The 21,333-nt window shown below is 39.1% G+C and overlaps 1 protein-coding gene across 6 annotated transcripts in view; it reads right to left on the reverse strand.

The window, feature by feature from the left end:
- AFF2 (AF4/FMR2 family member 2) overlaps nt 1-21,333 on the reverse strand; it is a 626,935-nt gene that overhangs the window by 80,341 nt on the left and 525,261 nt on the right. For all 6 annotated transcript variants that reach the window (XM_039912362.1, XM_039912363.1, XM_029067285.2 and 3 more), the window contains one exon: nt 8,062-8,099. In XM_039912362.1, the coding sequence (XP_039768296.1) occupies nt 8,062-8,099 (38 nt within the window). The remainder of the gene's footprint in view (nt 1-8,061; nt 8,100-21,333) is intronic.

A 21,333-nucleotide genomic window follows, 5' to 3' on the forward strand; every position in this document is an offset into this window, starting at 1 on the left:
GGTGAAAACCTTAATAAAGTAGAAAACTATTTGTTTCCTATTTCAGTCCCTGGCCAGTGTGACTCATTTCTATAGTTTCCAGTCCTCAAAACTGCTAGTCAACTAAATTATAACTTATTTCTACTAGCTACTGACTTTAAACACATTCTGTGGTTGATGTACAGCTGATTTACTGTTTTGGACCCTGCCTGTAGTTATCATGCATCATTTCCCTAGAAATAAAAATAGCCCTACTGTGGATAGTCCATGGACTGATAAAAATGCACCTAACAAGATTTGTATGTCAGTGGAACAAATTCAGAAAATAAAGTTAAAATATTAGCGTTATTTTGCTAGGTCTGAAGTACTATATCTTGCAGAAGCCTAGACTTTTGACTAAAGTGAAAGTATCCATGAAAAAGAAAAAAAAGATTTAAAGAATCAATCTAGCTTAGATAAAATCACACAGGGACAGCTAAATTGTGGAGCTTTACAAGAGTCAGCATTTACATAAAAATCAGTAGAGTGGGATTAGTGGGACATAAAAAGGATGTGAAATTTCTATCTCTGCAAACAGTTTGAAATAGGTGCTTCATAACCCATTCTTAATTTTAACCCTGAAAAAATTAAATAATCCCTTGGAATATTTTCTTCATTTAGTTCCCATTTCAGGCTAACATCTCATCCTCTGATTGCAACCTTCTTGTTTATACTTTGGCAAACAAGCTTTTGAAGAATGGTGACTTCTACTTTTCTTCTAGAAAACTGGTTCGCTGGAATCCGAATGGCTTTGAAAAATCACGAATAACTATGGTTTTATCTTTTTTGTCAATTTAAATGAAGTGGCAACAGTCATTCAAGAATGGCGACCACAGTGAATAAGTACAGAGAAGTTAAATAACTTAACCAAGGTCACACAGCAAGTATGTGGGGAAGGGGAAGAGGCACTAAAATACCAAGTGGCATGATAATTTAGATGTTCAACTGTTAGTTGTTTTTGTTCTTACTTCCCTCCTCTCCATCACCTTCCAGCCCCAACTGTGAACTCCTTAAGGGCAGGGATTCATTTCAATTTATACCTTCTTTGCACTGTGTCTATATTAAGTATCAAATAAATGCCTGAAACAATAGAGTAGAGGGGTATTCCTTGAAAAGCAGATTTGTAATGGCGCAAAGAACTTGAAATTATGGTAGCTGTGCAAACAGATTGGCTTTAAGTTTACAAGAAAACTAAAAATAGTTGTGTGAGGTTACAATAGAGTGAGGTTTACAACGCTTGTTTTAAGATTAATTTTCTGAATCCATGTGAATCCCTAATCTGCAGATATGTGATGGTATGATCTCTCTCAATGGAATCAAAACATTTTAAAAATCAAATCAGCTGACATTCAAATATTCCAGTCCCAAATAAAATGCGACTGGAGGACACAAGTGGCTGCCATACCCAACCATGAGTAATATCTGACCATGTAGCATTGTTCCTAATTCCTGTTTCTGTTATCAGGTGAGATAAGATGGTAAAGAAAGACACTTTTGATCTTAAATGGCCTTAGAGTTGGAGAAAACAAATAGATTGTACAGTTCAACACACAAAGAACCCTTGAAAGAGTTCATTGCAACTGAAGTAATGTCCTATTTACATTTGTCTAAACACATCTCCAGGCACTACAAAGATGAGGCTTGGCGGCTGTACAAGACTTTAGCAGGTCAGTTCTTTCTCTGATTTAAATGAAAAAGCCCGTGAAGGAAGTCTGATAGATAACAAGGAAAAAGCCTGATGGGTGATATTAAGGTCACTGCCTTAGATTTGAATCCCTTCCAGCTTTCCCAATGACTTATCTTTAAATATACAATATACCATCAGTGAATAAGTGCCTCAAGTTTGTGGATAGTTTTCCTGGAAATTTTTGTGGCAACTCATCATCTGCAATGGCAAAAGGCAACCTTGCTTTTGCAACTATGTGAAAAATCTCAGATATAGCCTCTAATAATCCACCAAATCAAACTGTAATTAATTTCTAAACTGAGTCAGTTTTTACCCTGGACAACCACCACATCAATAACGTGTAAAAGGAAGGAAAAATTTTACACTAACAACAACAGAATATTTCTCTTTTTTGGTAACAGATGTCAACCTCAGTTAGATTCAACTCAATTTATTAGTGCATGGCTTTTAGCCAAAAGCAATTCACATTTGCAGAAGTGTACTATCACATAAGTCTTAATAACAGAAATGTGTTTAAAAAAATTCATGTGATAAGACACATATGGGAGGAAAAATGTATACATCTTTGAGGTCTCATCACACTGGAAACTCAAAAGCTCTTATTTTTTGGTAAACTCTAGCTGAAGAGCATTAAGATTCAGATTAAATTCTCTTTGACATTTTAAAGATGTAGGCATGCCACAGCTTTATACATCGTCAAGTCTTGAAATGAGTAGAGTTTCCATCTATTTGTAAATATACTGATTGTACTTAAGGATATACCATTTTCATTCTTACCCTCAAAAACAATGCTACAGAGTAAAACCATTAGTGGGTTCCGAAGTACATAATGTGCTTACATTTATTAGACATACATTTAAGTTCTTCTTTATGTAAAGTGTAATTAATGTTTAGAAGAGATTCCCTAAGGCAGTGAAACAGGATGTAACTATGAAGGTATTAAGAAGGTTGAGTGGGAGAGGGAGTGGACAAGAACTTTTAGAGGGCAATATATTGATGGAGTGAAGAGATATAGACTGTGGAAGACCATTAAATACTGCCTTTCCTTAGTTCCTAGGAAGTGAATGGAAACAAAGTGAACACACTCTAAGACTGTAAGCTCTTTGGGGGCAAAGAAAATGTCTACCAACTCGATTGGATTATAATAAATCAAGCCCTTAATACAGTTCTTTGGGCACAGTAAGCACTCTACAAATATCACTGATTGATTGATGAAGATTGGGCCATCATGTTCTAACATCTGAGTAATGTTCGATGATTAATAACATTCATTTTAATTTATTTTACTTAATCCTAATACCAGATTAAGGCATGTTTGGGGTCTGTGCCGCAGTAAAAGCAACTGGCTTAGTAAACAAAAACCACTTGATATTCACCCCATCCTCAGCCCCAGGGTACCTCTGGACATAGTTTTACTTTCTGTCATTTCCCCTGTCTGTCTCTCCCTGTAAACTATAAGCGCCCTGTGGGCAGGGATCATGTATATTGTACATTCCCAAGCACTTAAAACAGTGTTATGCACATAATAAGCATTCGGTGAACACCATTGGTTGACTGATGGATTGCGTGGCTTACTGAGGAGAGCACAGACCTGAGAGTCAGAGGACTTGGGTTCTAATCCCAGCTCTGCCACGTGACTGCTGTGTGATCTTGAGCAAGTCATTTCACTTCCTCTGTGCCTCAGTTCCTTCATATGGAAAATGAGGATAAAGCATGCGAGCCTCATGTAGGATAGGGACTGCATCCAACCTGATTAACTTGTATCTACTCCAAGGCTTAGAACAGTGCTTGGCACATAGTAAGCATTTAACAAGTACCATCATTATTACTACAGTTATTATTCTTATTATTCAAAAGTCAGAAAGTCAGGTGAAGAGACAGACAGGTTTACCACTGGACTGTTGGGAGACAACGACTGCCGTCAAGAAACAGCACATGAGTAGAGACATTGATCTCCACGAGAACAGACTCCGGGAAGATTAGGGAGTCACTAGACTCTGCAGGTGTCAAACAAATCCATCTTTACACACTGATGGCTGAGAGGCGGCACATGAACTGTGGCACCTATACCTGCCCACATAATAATAATAATAATGTTGGTATTTGTTAAGCGCTTACTATGTGCCGAGCACTGTTCTAAGCGCTGGGGTAGACATAGGGGAATCAGGTTGTCCCACGTGGGGCTCACAGTCTTAATCCCCATTTTACAGATGACAAAACTGAGGCACAGAGAAGTTAAGTGACTTGCCCACAGTCACACAGCCGACAAGTGGCAGAGCTGGGATTCGAACTCATGAGCCCTGACTCCAAAGCCCATGCTCTTTCCACTGAGCCACGCTGCTTCTCCAAAAGAACACAACGCCGAGGGGACGTTCAGTGAATGCTCCTCCTACTCCTCTCAACATGAGCATTGGCTTTAAAACACTCAATCAGCTCTCTCTCCCTCCTACCTAACCTCACTGATCTACTGCAATCCACCTAAACACTCCACGCCTCTGTCACCAACCGCCTTGCCGTACGTAGATCTCGTCTATCCCACTGCCGATCCCTCCCTGACGTTCTCCCTCAGGCCCGGATCTCCTTCCCCCTTCATATCCGACAGCTCACTACTTCCTCCTCCTTCAGAGCCCTCCTAGAATCACCTCTTATCCGAGAGGCCTTCCCTGATTAAGCCGTCATTTCCCCATCTGCCCTCCCCTGTACGTCACCTATGAAATTGGCTCTGTACCCCTTAACAACTTTGATATTAATTCCAGTCCCACAATACTTATGCACATATCCTTGTCTTCTACTATTTCCCTTAATCCTAATCTATTTTAATGTTTGTCTTCCCCTACATAATGTAAGATCCTTATGGGCTGGGAACTTGTCTACCAACTCTGTTGTACTATACTATTCCAAGCACTTAGGACAGGAGCCTGCACAGAGTAATGGCTGAAAAAATACTATTGATTGATTGTCCTGTCATCTTTGAATGGGATGGCAGCTGAATACGACCTCAATTTACACTGACTCTACCTACCACTACTACTAATTGTGGTATTTGTTAAGGCACTGTACAAAACACTGGGGTAGATACAAGATAATCGGGTTGGACACATTCCCTGTCCCACATGGGGCTCACAGTCTTAATACCCATTGTACAGATGGGGTAACTGATGCCGAGAGAAGTTAAGTGACTTGGTCAAAGTCACATGGCATACAAGATTAGAACCCACCTGTAAAGACCGGTGATTTAGAAATGAACCCTGGGCTACTATGGAGACGTTGGTCTCGTTACTTTTTCTACGTTGCTGCTTACTGCATTTAATTCATGCTTCTCCCTTTTAAGATATCAAATACTTTTATCCCCTAAACTCCCCAAATCATTAAAACAAAGTTCTTAAAGAGAGCAACTGAAATTTCCTGCAATCTTTCAAATAAAGAAAGAAAACTGTTCAAGTTAGAGACCACTGAAATGATAGGGTTATAGCACTCTCTGGACAGCAAAATCAAATGCTGTCTCCGTAAGTTGTGGAAATCCCACTCCGGCTGAGACTTGGGCTCTAAATAAAGCCAGCACGACAGTCTGTCAGTCTCCTTATTAAACCTGCAGGGCAGACTTTTGTTGAAGGACTGCATTTTTCTGTGGTGTACCAATATTCCAGTATTTATGGCTGCACCACTCACTCTGACAGACAAATGTTTGATCCCACAGATTACCAAAAGAACAACCCAAAGCACGGCTACACATGAGCTTAATAAACTCAAACCGACTCTGCCTTAGAATACCCTCCTGCCACTTAAAATGTAAAAGGCTGCTTAATCTGGTTTCCATTTCTTCCTTTTTATACAAGTGAATTTAGTGGTCATGAAAGATGTTGGAAAGCAAGTCATCTATTTATCCAGAGAGCAGGTATAATACTGGGTTGGATTACACCCGCTTTCTTCACTTCCCTACTGTCAGTATGTGTCAGGCTTTCTCTGCAAGGACTACTTCCAGGTTTTGTCTCCAGGCCTTCATGATGAAACTGCCCATGTGGTTATAGTTGGGGAGCCTAGTTTGGTAATATGAACCAAAATGCCATGGGAGACTACAATCCAGATTGAGCTAAATAGCTCATTTAATTTAAGAGGGGGGAAAAAACCCCCCAAAATCTAAACATCAATCAGTTGGCTGTGACTCAGTTTTATTATTAACCAAGTCTAGATTTAAACTAACCTTGGGGGGCGAGGGGGGGGTAGGGAGAAATACATTCAAAAAACCCTCCATGTGAGGTGAGTCTCCTGCGGCTAACTATCTGCTCTTCTCTGCATGACTTCTCTTTTTATTCTTGTTAAATTACCAGACATTGCATGAGGCTGCTGAAGAATAAACACTGACCCTTCTCAAAGTACAACTGCATTTCAGGACTAACCTTATCAGTGAGTGTAAATTGCTTGTTTTTGGAAGAACACTGCCACTTTCAGGTCACTGAGGTGCCACACAAGTCAATCAGACATAATAGTGCAGGGGCCACATACTGAAAGCAATTAAGGCAGATAGAAAGTAGGAGTGTACGTAAAACTGCCATATGCAACCCAGGGCATTTGTACAGTCCCCTTTTAATCTACTGATATTACCTGTCCCAAATTCTCTTTTTACTATAGTGTTTGACATTTGAGAAAAAGGATAAAACTCCATGGGCAGAGAGATATTTTAAGACCCCTTACAGGGGTGATGAGCACCAACCACAATAATAATGGTGGTATTTGTTAAGCGCTTACTGTGCAAAGCACTGTTCTAAGCAGTGGGGGGATGCAAGGTGATCAGGTTGTCCCACTTGGGGCTCACAGTTTTAATCCCCATTTTACAGATGAGATAACTGAGGCACAGAGAAGCTAAGTAACTCGCCCAAAGTCACACAGCCGGCAAGTGGCCGAGTCAGGATTAGAACCCATGACCTCTGACTCCCAAGCCCGGGCTCTGTTCACTGAGCCACGCTGCTTCTCTATACTACACTACTCTTCTCTACCACAATGGTAGTTGAGTGGGGTAAACAAATTGTGCCCTCAGATATGTGTATACAGTTAGTGGAGCCGAAAGCATACGTAACAAGTAAGCAGTAAACAGCAGTAGACAAAAAACCAAAACAAAATAGTGTGGCCCAGTGGAAAAAGCAGAAGCCTGGGAGTCAGAAGATCTGGCTTCTAATCCCGGCCCTACCACATGTCTGTTCTTTGACCCTGGGCAAGTCACTTAACTTCTCTGATCCTCAGTTATAATAATAATAATAACAATAATAATAATAATGTTGGTACTTGTTAAGCGCCTACTATGTGCAGAGCACTGTTCTAAGCACTGGGGTAGACACAGGGGAATCAGGTTGTCCCATGTGGGGCTCACAGTCTTAATCCCCATTTTACAGATGAAGGAACTGAGGCACAGAGAAGTTAAGTGACTTGCCCAAGGTCACACAGCAGACAAGTGGCAGAGCCAGGATTCGTACCCATGACCTCTGACTCCAAAGCCCGTGCTCTTTCCACTGAGCCACGCTAGTTATCTGTTAAATAGGGATTAAGACTGGTAGCCCTACGTGGGATATGGATTGTGTCCAGTCTTTATTAGCTTGTCTCTACCCCAGTGCTTAAAACAGTGCCTGGCACAGAGTAAGCACTTAAAGAGCGCCAGTAAAAAAAGAAGAAAAAAAAATCCCAAAGCGTATTTTTTCTTGAAACAAAAAATACATATCATCTACTGACATCACTCTAAGTTTTAAAACGCCTCTTAACGAAGCTCCTGTATTTCTGAGACTTCGGCCCTTAAATCACTGGGATGTTACTTGCCTAGGATTGAAACAAGTGTCATAAAAATCCCAGCAATGAGTCTCAGGTAGCTAGTTCATCCTTCAGAAAATACATGGTATAAAAAGTAAAATCTATTTCAAAAGGAAGAAAAAATCATGAAAACAGGATGGTGAGGTCTGGACACAGAGGTGCAAACTATTCCCATGTGCCTCGAAATCATCTGGCACACTTTCAGTGATTTCCCTCTCTGTCAGATCTTTCCAAGGCTTGCAATTAAAAATGTAATCTTTTTAACATGTGCAAAACCCCCAAGGCTATGAGGACTATGTATTGAATATGATTATAATATTCTTTGGCAGCTATTCATGGACAGCATGTATTAATTTATATAAACTGGGCACAACTTGGGCCAGTGACTCATCAGGGATACATGAAAAATCAAAGCCTGTCCCTGCTGATTGGGGATTTTTTTATGACTGCAATTATGGATTAACTTGAATTCCAGTGTCTCTTTTATGGTGTTTTAATTTTTTTTCTTTGCATGGAGTTCATTAAAGTTGAAATTTCCAACTGATATAAAAGTAACTTACTTTATGGGAATGTTTCTAGGTTTTGTCTTTTCAGCAGCCTGTAAACAGAAGAAAAAATGCAATTAAGCAACATTAGCAGGCATAATCTTTCCAACCGGTTACCAGAACAATAAGCAATATAAAATGCTCTTCAGAAACATAATAAGCAAACCAAAGCAGGCTGCTGTAGATAAGCAGGCTGGAGACTAAAAAACAATTCCTGCACAGAAAGCATTCCTTCAGGGGAATAGTGTTACCTGCCCCAAATTAGCTTTCAGGCCCAGGCAGCAGATGACATGTCTTTGTCCTAAGTTCCCATCTGAAGGAGCTGCCCCAGTGCATTCCCCGAAGCAGAACGTGGGTAGTGGCTCTTTTTACACTCCTTTCTGCTTTCTGAGGTCTATGGATGCTTGGTTTTTTGTTGTTGTTGTTGTTGTTGTTGAAGACCGGAGGTGTTTAGGAGCCTGCTCATTCAGAATGATTACTATATTTTAAGGTTGGTGGAGTGACACCATCCATCTTAACGATACTGTCTCGACATCAGCACAATCACAACCACAACAAAAACGGGAAAACGGGCTGAGCAGGGTCTATTTCCAAAACAATTTTTATTAGCCAACAACAGAAAAGGGCAAAGGATGACCAAATGCTCAGATCAATTTCCTCTTGTGAAACCTTTGAGAAAACACACACCAAATCATCTAAATGAGTAAATCTCTGGGCCTCTCGGCCTGCACCGCCTTAGACATGGAGCCTGGTTCCAGTTTATTGCTGAACCCATTGATCTGTGTACAGTCCATTTATCATTCATGAAAAGAGCTAGTGATCTTCACAGTATATTAGAAGAAACAACTCAGATCATCTGTCAACGGCCCTCTTATTTCTGTTTCCCTCTCCACGGGGATTTCATCTCCTTCGATTCTTCTTGAATTAAAATGTTGCTAAGCAACACAGCTGGGGGCACTGATGGCAGAATGGCTACAGTCTATCAAACTGTTCAAGCAGCTGGAGGTTTTAGTGGTTGGTTTTTTTTTTTCATACTTCCATAGCATAATTATGTAATCTGAACCAAACTTGTATACTTCTACAATTGTGAACACTATATAAATAACATTTTCATCCAGAGTGGGTTGAAATGCTATCATAATACAAAATCACTGCTGTCACATTCTTTTAAAATGTTGTATTTCTTCTCCCCTGTTTTTCGCAGAACTAGTCTGTCAGATATTTAAATGGGAAAGCCAGTCAACGTGTTTCAGAGATCACCTATTATACTCAAATGTAGAATTTTAAATGACATTCATAAACACATTGGATTCACTTCACACCTGTGTGCTTAATTGCAATTTATGGCATTGCAGATAAAATGGGCTCCTGAAATTAATAATTTGGTGGGTGGTTAAGAGTCAAATTTGGAAATAGAATTTTTGGTTTGATAAAGATCACAGTCAGTTGGAAGGTCAGCCAATAATCCATTAACATTTTGGGGCATGATAAGGCAATGTAGTCAAAACATTTTCTAAGATCTGTCCCAAGTTGAATCTTTGGTAAACATATAATCAACATATATATGTATATACATATATATATATATATATATATATATATATATTTTAATGGCATTTGTTAAGTGCTTACTGTGTACCAGGAACTGTACTGGGGTAGATACAAGATAATCAGGTTGGACACAGTCTATGTCCCACATGGGTCTCACAGTTTTAATCCCCATTTTACAGATGAGATACCTGAGGCACAGAGAAGTTAAGTGACTTGCCCAATGTCACACAACAGAAAAGCGGCCCAACTGGGATTAGAACCCAGGTCCTTCTGATTTCCGGACCCGTGCTCTATTCACTGGGCCATGCTGCTTCTGTTAGTAGCAAAGGAGTGGGATAATAGGTGGATTGATTTCTGGAGTGCTTTCAGGGAAGAAAATAAGTGAATCAGACTACGTACACATCATCGAGGTGCATCTTAATGCACCCTCCCAATTCTGACAAGGTGAGAAAAGGGTGAGCAGGCCTTTGGAAAATATTTCATCATTTACCCCTTTCTTGCAGTCCATAAACAACACTAAGATCTCTTTCACAATATTGTGGTAAATTTGTTTCTAATCTCAGCTAAAACCACCAAGAAAAAGAATGATTGATCGGACATCCTGCCTTAATAGGGATAGTTTAGCAGAGTTGTGGACAGTCGAATCACTTAAGAAATATATATATATATATATATATATACGTATGATCCAAATGCTCTAAAAATAAAAATAATCCCAGCTAAATTAGGTGGCCAATTTTTCTCGGACTCCCAGCTGCTCATTGTAAATTCTTAAATTTCTACATTTGGCCTGGAAATTGCTCAAGGAATGCTAAATTTAGGTTTCACAGCTCCTGGAAATTGTAAAATGGGTATCCCAGAATGATGGGAGATTTTAAACCCACACTTCCCCCCATCCTCTTTCATGGATATCAAGAAGGAAAGGAAAGCTAAGGATTCCACCTGAAAGTCATGATATTGTAATAGCAAAAAACATGGTGAACCTACTTAACTTGGACTCTAGATAAAGCTTAAAGCTAATACTCATTGAGTCAGCCCTTTCATTCATTCATAACTACTGGGTGCAGAGAAATGGAACAGGCATTTGGGAGAGTAAAATACATGTCCCCGACTTCAAGGAACTTACTAGAAAACATTCAAATTAATAAATATTAGCCTTCCATAGTTCCATTTCAAGTATTTTCTCATCCTCTTCTATGCATATTAGGTGCAATGTTGGGAGCTATTCAATGACAGACAATATGGAAAAAGACATTGCGTCACTACATATGTTAAACTTTGATTTAGAAATATTGCTTGATAATGTTCTCTGCAGCAGGTTCGCCAATTAGGTCTAATTATTTTTCTCTGATCAGGAAAAAAGCAATCTTGTTTTGGGCAGTTTTCTTTGAAATGTATGTCCTATATAACTTCATTATAGGAAAATGCTTTCTTCAAATTACTTTTTCTCTGGGTTGCTTAGCTATTGACTCAAATTGTCTACGTTGAGTAGCTCTCTTTGCTTTGATAATTAACTTTTGATCATTACTGAATTTAACAGCTCTAGTCCGCTGTGTTCATAGTCATCCTCCTCAATTACTTCTACGCTCATCACCTTTAATCTTTGAACAAAATGATCTCATTGAGGCTCTATCATACTAGCTGGGGAGTTAATTTTTGCTCCTCATCTTTATGATTAAGTTAGATTTCTTTCAGATGTGACATGAATTTTGATTATTAATTTTTAAAAACTCAAAGAAAATAATTTTTAAAAGATACTGTTTTGTGTAATTTGTATTACTAGGGGATTTAAATTAAGAGATAGCCTAGGTAAATTTTAAGGTGAAAATACATCTTTTATAGTGATGGAGTTGAGAAGTCAATCCTAAATCATGAGGCATGCTTATGGAGACATTGCAAAAGGAATATAATGAAAATGAAAAAACAATGTAGTTCACTAAAAATAAAGAGGATTACATTTTGGGATTAAGCTAATTTTGGGTTTAAAAACATACAATTAAAGTAATTTAAGTTGATTGGAAAATGGAGGTTAGATAGTGAAGTTAGGCACCTCAATTTGTGATTTTGGTTTGCTGTGTTTCTGTTTCTATACCATTTCCTTAAAATTATACTCATTCTAGAGCTTCTCCTAAAGAGAGAGGAAAAGAAAAATTTAATTGCTGAGAAGTAAAAGACTAGCAGTGCTATAGTCACACATTTTTTTTCCTCTTACCAAGGGGACATATTTTTTAATGTTCAAATCATATGAGGGCATAGACTTTGAAAATGACTACTTCAAACTAAATCACCATTACTACAAGGAATAAGGAAGCATCCTTTCTGTGTCCTGGGCCTTTGGAGGGATGAGAAAGATTGCCTTGAATGACTGTTGAAAAATATTAAACCAGTAAAAATGGCAGGAAGTCTATCTTCAAGGAGCATTTTTGAGATTCATTTTTGGTCCAAATCTGCAGAGGCAAAACTCAGGGTTAAGGGCCTCTACAACATTAGCAGGAAACCCATAATTTTTAGAGCCAAGTTTCACCAGTTCTGCTTCTCAACTGCTCTAAAAACATTGATGTGAACTAGCCTATCTGATTGATGTACTGCATTACAAATCACTCCTCTCCCCACCACCCTTCCTCCTCAGCTTGGTCTCCTTGACCAGCTGCTTCTCTGTATGACTTTAGGGCAGTGGCCAGCGATCAGGCAGGTTTATGGAACCGTCAGCCCTCCGATGCTGTTCTTGGAGTTAGTCCTTTATTCTTTCCTCTCTCTTCTCCCTCAGAAAATAGCCCTGAAGACATATATTACACAATTGTCCTTTGCTGCTTAGAAGATCACTTCAGACTGCTCTCTCCTGGAAATGTAAGAAATTCTATTTTCCTCACTAGTAGACACTTTATTGGAGGAGGTTGGGAGTAGAGGTCTTCCTGAAGCTGCCATAGGCTACTATTCCAAGGCAGTAGATAGACCAGGATGTTTCTTTCAAGTATTATGCTTCTCTAGTTCAATAGTATTTATTGAGCACTTACTATGTGCAGAGCACTGTACTAAGCGCTTGGAATGTACAATTCGGCAACAGAGACAATCCCCGCCCAATGACGGGCTCACAGTCTAAACGGGGGAGACAGCAAAGCAAAACAGAACAAAACAAAAACACGACAAAATCATCAAGATAAATAGAATCAAGGAGATATACACCTCATTAACAAAATAAATAGGGTAATAAATAACATGTACAAATGAGCACAGTGCTGAGGGGAGGGGAAGGGGGAGAAGGGGGAGCAGAGGGAAAGGGGGTCTCAGTCTGGGAAGGCTTCCTGGAGGAGGTGAGCTCTCAGGAGGGCTTTGAAGAGGGGAAGAGAACCAAAGAGTGCTTTTGAATTGGATGTTTTCTCCTTACGGTGGTTATGCTGTCACAACATCCTGGCCTACAGCAAATCAATCTCTTCAGAATAGATGTAGCTAAGATGTAGCTCATGGTTGCTTTTCCGAACGCTCCTAAAAACTGTTCAACAATTAGAAGCTAGATAAAGTGCCTACTTTTGTCACTAATTGGAATTTATTAAAGTTTTTCAAGCACTAAGTAGTCAAGCCAGAAATGAAATCCAAGACTTCTAAGTTTCATCCCATTACTCTGGTCATTAGGATGCCTCATCTTCCTCCAAAAGGAAAATGGGGAAGAAAATCCATGCACAGTGAATGAATTCCTCATTGTTGCATTACTAAAATGTAATTACTAAATTAGTAATTTCTAAAATTACTAAAAAATGTGAGCCCCACATGGGACACTCTGATTACCCTCTATCTACCCCAGCACTAGAACAGTGCTCGGCACATAGTAAGCACTTAATACCACTATTATTATTGTTATTATTATTATTATTATTATTATTAAAAGAACAAAAACTTCCCAAAGAATAAAAGCTCCATCAGAGAATAAGACCCTTGGTATGTACCCTTTGGAATTCTTTCAAAACCGGATATCACCCTAAATTGAAATTAGAGTGATCTCCCATCTCTTAACGACACTATTTTTGCAAAATGGCACTAATGAATTTTAATGCCAGTATTTTAGAGTACTTTTTCACTTTGAGACAATATTCTGGTTTCGCAGTACAAAATACTGAGATTTAGACTTTTCTCACAATGCTTTTCAAAATGTGGCCATCCTGTAAAATACTGAAAATCAAAACATCACATGTATGGGAGTATATGTGTAGCTATATGTGTCACAGCTACTGGTTCATGTGCCCATGTAGAAATATAATCCAACCTACCTCATTTCAATTACTGAATCATTCCCTAAACTAGAGCTAAATGAGAGATTACATGGCCACTCAATATTTTTGATTGATGAATATTTAGTACAATATTCTGGATGCCACATAAGTTAAAAATCTACACTTACAGAATTGCAAGCAAACATTAAATCTGGTTCTGGTACAAAGCCCGCTCTGCTTTGTATATTTTCAAGAGTGTACTACTTGTTTCCTTGAACTGGTTAAGAAATACATAAAACAAATCTCAGTTTGTCTTTCTGTTCCTGAGGGTCTCCAAAAATCAAGAACAGAAAAAAACTTGCAAAATATATAATTTTGTATCTAACAGAAACTCCTTACCATCAGCTTTCAAGCTCTCAATCAGCTCCCCCCCTCCTATCTTACCTCACTGATCTCCTACTAGAGCCCAGCCCGCATACTTCGCTCCTCAAGCACCAGCTTGCTCACTGTACTCCAATCTCATCTATTTTACCGCTGACTCCTTTCCCAAGTTTTTCCACTGGCCTGGAACTCCATCCCCCTTCACCTCTGTCAGACCACAACTCTTCCCCTACCTTTAAAGCCTTATTAAGGTCACATCTGATAATTGTGGAATTTGTTTAGGACTTAGTATATGCCAAACACTGTACTAAGTGCCGGGGTGGATACAAGCAAATCAGGTTGGACACAGTCCCAGTCCCACGTGGGGCTCACAGTTTCAATCCCCATTTATAGATGAGGTAACTGAGATACAGAGAAGTAAAGTGACTTGCCCAAGGTCACACAGCAGACATCTGGTGGAGCCAAAATTAGAGCCCATGACCTTCCGACTCCCAAGCTCATTCTCTTTCCACTATGCCATGCTGCTTCTCTAAGAAGCAGCTCCTCCAAGAGGCCTTTCTCAAGCCTTCTTTTCCCTGGCACCCTCTCCCTTCAGTACTGTCTATGCAGTTGGGTCTCTGACCTTTAGGCATTTGGTATTTGCTCCAACTTCAACCCTATGGCACTTATTTAAACTTCTGTAAACTTATAAATTATTTAGTATTAATGTCTGCCTCCTCCTCTAGATTGCAAACTCCATGTGGGCAGGGAATATGTCTACCAACTCTGTTGTACTGTACTCTCCCAAGCACTTAGTACGGTGTTCTGCATAGAGTAAGTGTCCAATAAATACCATTATTTTTATATAATTTAATTTTTATTTTTTTCTAAAATTTTCCTATTGCACATTTTTCTTCTCAAGATAACAATCTTGCCAAACTAAGATTGTAAATTTGAGATTAAGATTATCTACTCTAGCTCTTGATTACCTAAAATACATTGTTATTTCTACTATCCCACAATAACAATATCATTACTTAGTATTAGCACAGGATTTTTGCAGAAGATGCTGCTGGTGTGACATATCTTACTAAACAGGACTTAAATTTCATGAAAGTGAGTATTAAAGAAATGACTCTATAAAATCTGTAATTCTCCTTATGTTAAATACGGTCAATTAGTCCCTAACCTCTGGCATGTGTCCTCGTTTCCTCACCTTCAGACAGGGTTCTACAGATTATGCTTGATGTTAATGAGTTATTCTTTTGGATCTGGATTCTCAATTTACATTGTTATACCATGTAGTTGTAACATACACTGTAATGTCATATTTTAAATTAGATTATATCACTATCCCCAGGTATGCGGTCCTGGGACAATCAGGGTGGAGAATTTTTTTTCCTTCTCTAACAAATCTCAAATAAAAAAGCACACATAATGGAGAGCTAGCAAAATCAGTGTAACTAGGGAAATTCTATAAAGATCATCTGTTAGGAATCTATTATCATTGGCCTGATAGTATCCGCTCATTTATTAACTGCCCTAATTAGCGAGCTAGACACATGAACACTATTTTTGGAATTCAGAGAGCAATGATTTTAGGAAACATTCCCTGAATAGTTCTGGTCAGACTTAAGACAACCACCCATTTTTCCTACAAGATGCCTTATTAAGCAAGCACAATAAAATCTCTTCTTCTTGCAACATTAAAGCAAAATAAGTAACAACAAAATCAAAGGAGTTAAATAGGTTTTCTCTGTGGTGAGATTATCAAGGTGAGCCCTCAGATGGTCTGGGGATCTGGGCTCATTTTATAATGAAGTGCATTCAGATATTGCTTTTTTTCCTATCAAAAATAATGCGACTGTCCGTCAATGTAAAATGTTATTTTATTTACACTGTTCCATACAGCGCTACATTTTTCTACCTATAGCTCTCTCATGCACAACAAATGCACATGCATCTGCTATTCCTATGGCTCTGCAGAGTGGCAAAGGGCTTATATTCACATTTCTAGGGAAATATTCTCTATTAGCTGCAGTGTCAGCTTCTTCCTCTGGCATAGCCAATGCCCGCACCCCCAATAACAGGGATGGTTTCACCAGATTTCCATGGGAGGATCAAATTCAGCAAGGTCTACCATCAAGGCTCCTTGCTGGGTCTGAGACCAGTCCACAGCTCCTCGGCCTAAGTGGATTGAATGATTCAGAACTCGCTGTCAAATAAATATCCCAGGCAGCAGAGGCAGGCTGCCAGGCACGTAAGAGAATAAACAAAACCAAGTGCCTGACTTAGAACTTTGGAGGCTAATGCACAGTGTGCCGTCTAACTGTCATACCCATGAGAGTAGACAAGCTCCCTGCTCAGCTAACCTGTGCTGGTGCCAGTGTGTATACACATTCAATCAATGGTATTTACATTAATCTGAAATTGGGATACTATTCCTAGCTAAATCAGTCACATCCTGCAGAACTTGGCTGCAAGCCTATGACAGCGAAGGGCACCCTCCTCACCTTTCTAACTCCAAAACAAATACAGGGAAGACTCATAATTTGAGATGAAAAATCAAAACAAAACAGGAATGAAATTTAGAAATTTTAGGGAAACATATTTCTTGTATGCTCAGAGAAATTATCATTGATTAGCAGTGGACTCCTCTACACTAAGCTCCACCTCTATACTGGAAGATCCTTGCGGGCAGAGACTATGTCTACCAACTCTCTCAAGCATTTAGTACAGTACATGAATCAATCAAATGATCATTGATCACAGTCTGATTACGGTATTGAGGCATTCTATAATCAAGCACTAAAGAATGGGTTGAATCAGAATTTGTTGGGATAATAGTGCTTGCCTCAGGGTTAAAAATACATGTTCTAATTGTTGCAATTGAATGGATTTGACCAGAAAGAGTGAAGGAGAAGGGAGGATTGCAGTTTTCCTTTCCAGAGGTGATTTGACTGGCATTCCTTACCACCGATAAATTTAGTTAGTAGTGGAGGGCAAAAAATAAATACATTATTTCTGAGATCGCTAACTGGATATGTGGCTTCAGGTACAACATCCAACAAACTAATGGAAAAAGACCTCAGGAATGCCAATAGACTGAAAGATTTGGGGGCAGGGAACATTTCAGATCATCATTCTAGACTCTCTAAGCACCTAACAGAGTACACTGCGCCAAGTGGGTGCTCAATAAATGCTGCTCTGACTACTATAGTTGCCTGTTGGAATTCAGAGCATTTCTGCAGAATGCATACTTCTTTAGGGTAGGGGAAATCAATCAATCAATAACCTGAGTACGTACTGTGCACAGAGCACTGTACTAAGCACTTGGGAGAGTACAATTCAAAAGAGTGGGTAGACATGCTCCCCGCCCACAAAAGGTTGGCAGCTTGTGGGGTTCTTGTTTTAGCTTAATTTTACTATAGCATTGCTCAAGTGGCTTTAGCCATTATCTTGTGAAGCTCCTTTTGGATCTTTTCCACTACTATTCTGTCCAATTCGTGTTATTGATGAAATCCCAACATGGGTTAGTAACTTGTTTGGGAATCATGTTTGCCCATGATTACCTAGACCTTCAGAAAATTCTCAACTGTGGTCCTGGTTGGAGTTTCTAACCCCACGTCTTCCTTGGATAGGTCTAAAAGAATGATGGCTAATTTTAGTAGTAGGAGTTATGCCGCAAAACAGCCCTGATTTCAATTTCACAAAACAAGAGCTTCAACACTTTAAGTGTTTCATCAGCTTTAAGTGATAGATTATGGTACTTGAAGAGGCTTAGTAAATATGTGAGAAGATAATATATCGGAGTTTTTCCGTTTTGTTTGGGAGTAGGTGGAAAAAAGATTTACATGTGCTGATTGGCTATTTTCCATATCAATCAATGATATTTATTGAGCACTGACTGTGTGCAGAGCACTGTACTAAGCATTTGGGAGAGTAAAATACAAGAGAGATAGTAGATACATTCCCCCCCAACTCCAAGAGATAGTAGATACATTCCTCCCCAACCCCATGACAAACTTACAGTTGTAGTTTACAGTTACAAAGATATATCCTTTGAGTTCAGAGGGATTATGATTAAATTGTTGCAAATGGGATTTACCTTAAAGTCTATCTCATCTTCAAGCTCCTTCTAGTCTTAAGAGTTTACAACTGCTTTTTATCAAATGGAACCAGGAAAGCTATGTCATATACTTTCCTCACTGAATTTTCAATCAACCAATGGTATTTCAGTGCTTACTGTGTACAGAGCATAAGCACTTGGAAGAGTGCCATCCAACAGAGTTGGTAGACAAGTTCCCTGTCCATGAGTTTACAGACTATTTTAAACATATGACAATATCTTATTTAGCTTGTGAGCCCCATGTGGGTCAGGGACTGTGTCTGAACTGATCATTTACCCCAACACTTAGAACAGTGCCTGACAGCTAGAAAGCACTTACGTACCATAATCAGAAAACATCATAATTATTAAATGATGGAAGCGAGTTGTCACATTTGCTGGGACGTGAGTTGTTCATGTGTTTCATACAGAGTAAGTCCTCACTAAATATTCTGGTATTTGATAAGCGCTTACTGTGTGCCAGGCACTGTACTAGGAGCTGGGGTGGATACAAACACGTCGGTTTGGACACGGTCCCTGTCCCACATAAGGCTCACTTAGTCTTAATCCCCATTTACAGACGAGGAAACTGAGGCATGGAAAAGGGAAGTGACTTGCCCGAGGTCACACAACAGATGAGTGAATACTGTAATTAACTCAGTGAACACCACAATTAATCAGTGGTTTAGAACGTGGATTTCAGTGGTCAACTAGGGAGTGATAGCTATTAGCAGCTGTTTCTTCTGGATCAAGTCAGCCAGGATGTACTTCAAATTGGCCTTCAGTGTCCTGAGTCGAACTAGCCAATCAGGGAGCTGGTTTGGCAGGGAGGAGAGGAAGGAAAGATTTATGCCCAAACATCAGACCAGAAGAAGATTGCCTTTAGAGCTCAGGGAAGTTGCAAGAACCCACCCCTCCGCCAGTAGGGAAATTTTCATTTTTCTCTTTCTATATAAAGGCTAAATTCACAACTGTGGGGAGGAAGTGAACACCTAAAGATGTGTCCCCTTCAAGACTGTAAGCTCTTTGTGGGCAGGGAATGTATCTACCACCAACTCTTGTACCTTACTCTCCTAAGTGCTTAGTACAGTGCTCTGCATATAGTAAGTGCTCAATAAATTTCATTAACTGATTTACTGTTTGATGGCAGCTGCCCTAGACACTGAGCGGTTTCCCAGAGCAACTTCTACCTCAAGAATTGCAAACCTAAGAGGAAATAATTACATTCTAAGCAACATTTATAGCATCTTTTTCTCTTTTGTCTACTGAATTTCGCTCTTACCAAGGTACTCTTTTCAAATGAGAGAGCATACATACCGAGCCAGTTCACTGAACTCCAAGGTTCTGAAGTGGTTAAAATATTGCCTGGTATTTTTGGCTCAAAATGATCTTTTGGGATGTGTCACACCTTTGTAGGAGATGCAGGAAGCGATGAAGAGGCAAGGGGAGAGACTTGTATTAATCACAATTTCTCCCACCATGAAGAGTATTTACTGAGTGCTTAGTGTGAGCACACCACTGTAGTAAGCACTTGATAGAGTATAGTACAACAGAGTGGGTAGAAACATTCCCTGCCCACAACGAGTGTACACGTCTATTTACCAAATCCCCAAGTGACCATGTGAAATTAAGATGCTCCTACTGCAATTTTCCCCCATTAAAGCAGCATTACAAAAAGTTTAAATAGGGTTAGTGTAGGGACTCCACATTAAAAGGTCAGCTATCTTCTGTGCTAAATAATATTAGATTATGTGTCTGACAGTTGGTTTCTGTAAAATGGTTTAATTCCAGGTAGGAAACTATTATCTAATAAGCAGGAGTTGTAAGGAAAATGGGTTCCTCTTTCCCTTTTCCCTCCCAAACCTAAGAGTGGTGGGGAGAAGCGACAGGAACAGCAGGAATCTTTGTTGGGAGTTGGCTGTTCTACTTCCTTGATAGGTTAACTGATTTAAAGATGTAACTCCACAGTGCAGCCAAAGACTCACAACTACAGTGGGAATCAATGGACCTGCAGGAGTCAGAGCCAATGATATCATAGTAGAACGATGCTAAAGCACATCCATCGTTCAAGTATTTTTTCTCATCTCCACACTTCCGTTAGATACATTGCACTTCAGTAATCTTCATTTGTCAAATGAATATTTACTTAGTAAGCCACATTTCTGTTTATAATAACTAATGAGAAATGAACGACTGTCTTTAAATCCTTTTTCATCCATTCAAGGTATCTCTTCAAATTAATCATGTCCTCTGTAAGTGGAGTAAATATGGAGATTTCACAATTCACGTAGAGTATTTTAGTCTCTCCATGACCAGGGAAGATATAATTGGTTTTCAATCATTCTGATTCCAAACATTGAGGATGGCTCTTCGATACCACACATAGTTAGCTGTGCACATGTGTATGTTCACAGATGTGCTATTATCTGTATACCACATATGAAAACATTTTCTACTATAAATAGAAGGCCTAAGCACAGTGGAGAAATTCAGTGGGCAGGGTTTTAAACAGTCTGATGGTTTGCCTAGTGCATATTAAAAAACCCAACATAAAAGCCCCAAGCATCTCTTATTAATCTAGTCTCTAGATTAATGTGAGACATAATCTTGGGAATATGAGGGCCGATATTTTCCTATTAACCTTATAAGTTATCCTATTCACTTTCTTAGTCATTAATGAATAAATTAAACATTTCACATATTAACCAATGCTTGATAATTAAAAACGGCAATTTGGAGAGTTTATTCAAACACATTTTTTAAATTGCAGCTACTAATAATAGCCCATACTCTCTAGGATTTAAATGAAATCCAATGACAGATAAACTGCTTGCATTAAAATCACCATCAAAGTTATTTTGCACTTAGTTTCATCCTAATCCATCTGATTTTTCTTTAGCTTTGACAAGCTGACCTCTCTCACTGTGTGTGCAGTATTGATGTCATTACAGAAGTGCTGTTCCTCAGCCTTTCTGCTGATAACAAAGTAAATGGAAATAGAGAGAAACCTAGGGGAGGTAACAACTTGTTCGGGATGATGAGGGAGAATTGTGGCTAAAAAAT

This window comes from Ornithorhynchus anatinus, chromosome 6, assembly GCF_004115215.2.
Source record: "Ornithorhynchus anatinus isolate Pmale09 chromosome 6, mOrnAna1.pri.v4, whole genome shotgun sequence".
NCBI lineage: Eukaryota > Metazoa > Chordata > Mammalia > Monotremata > Ornithorhynchidae > Ornithorhynchus > Ornithorhynchus anatinus.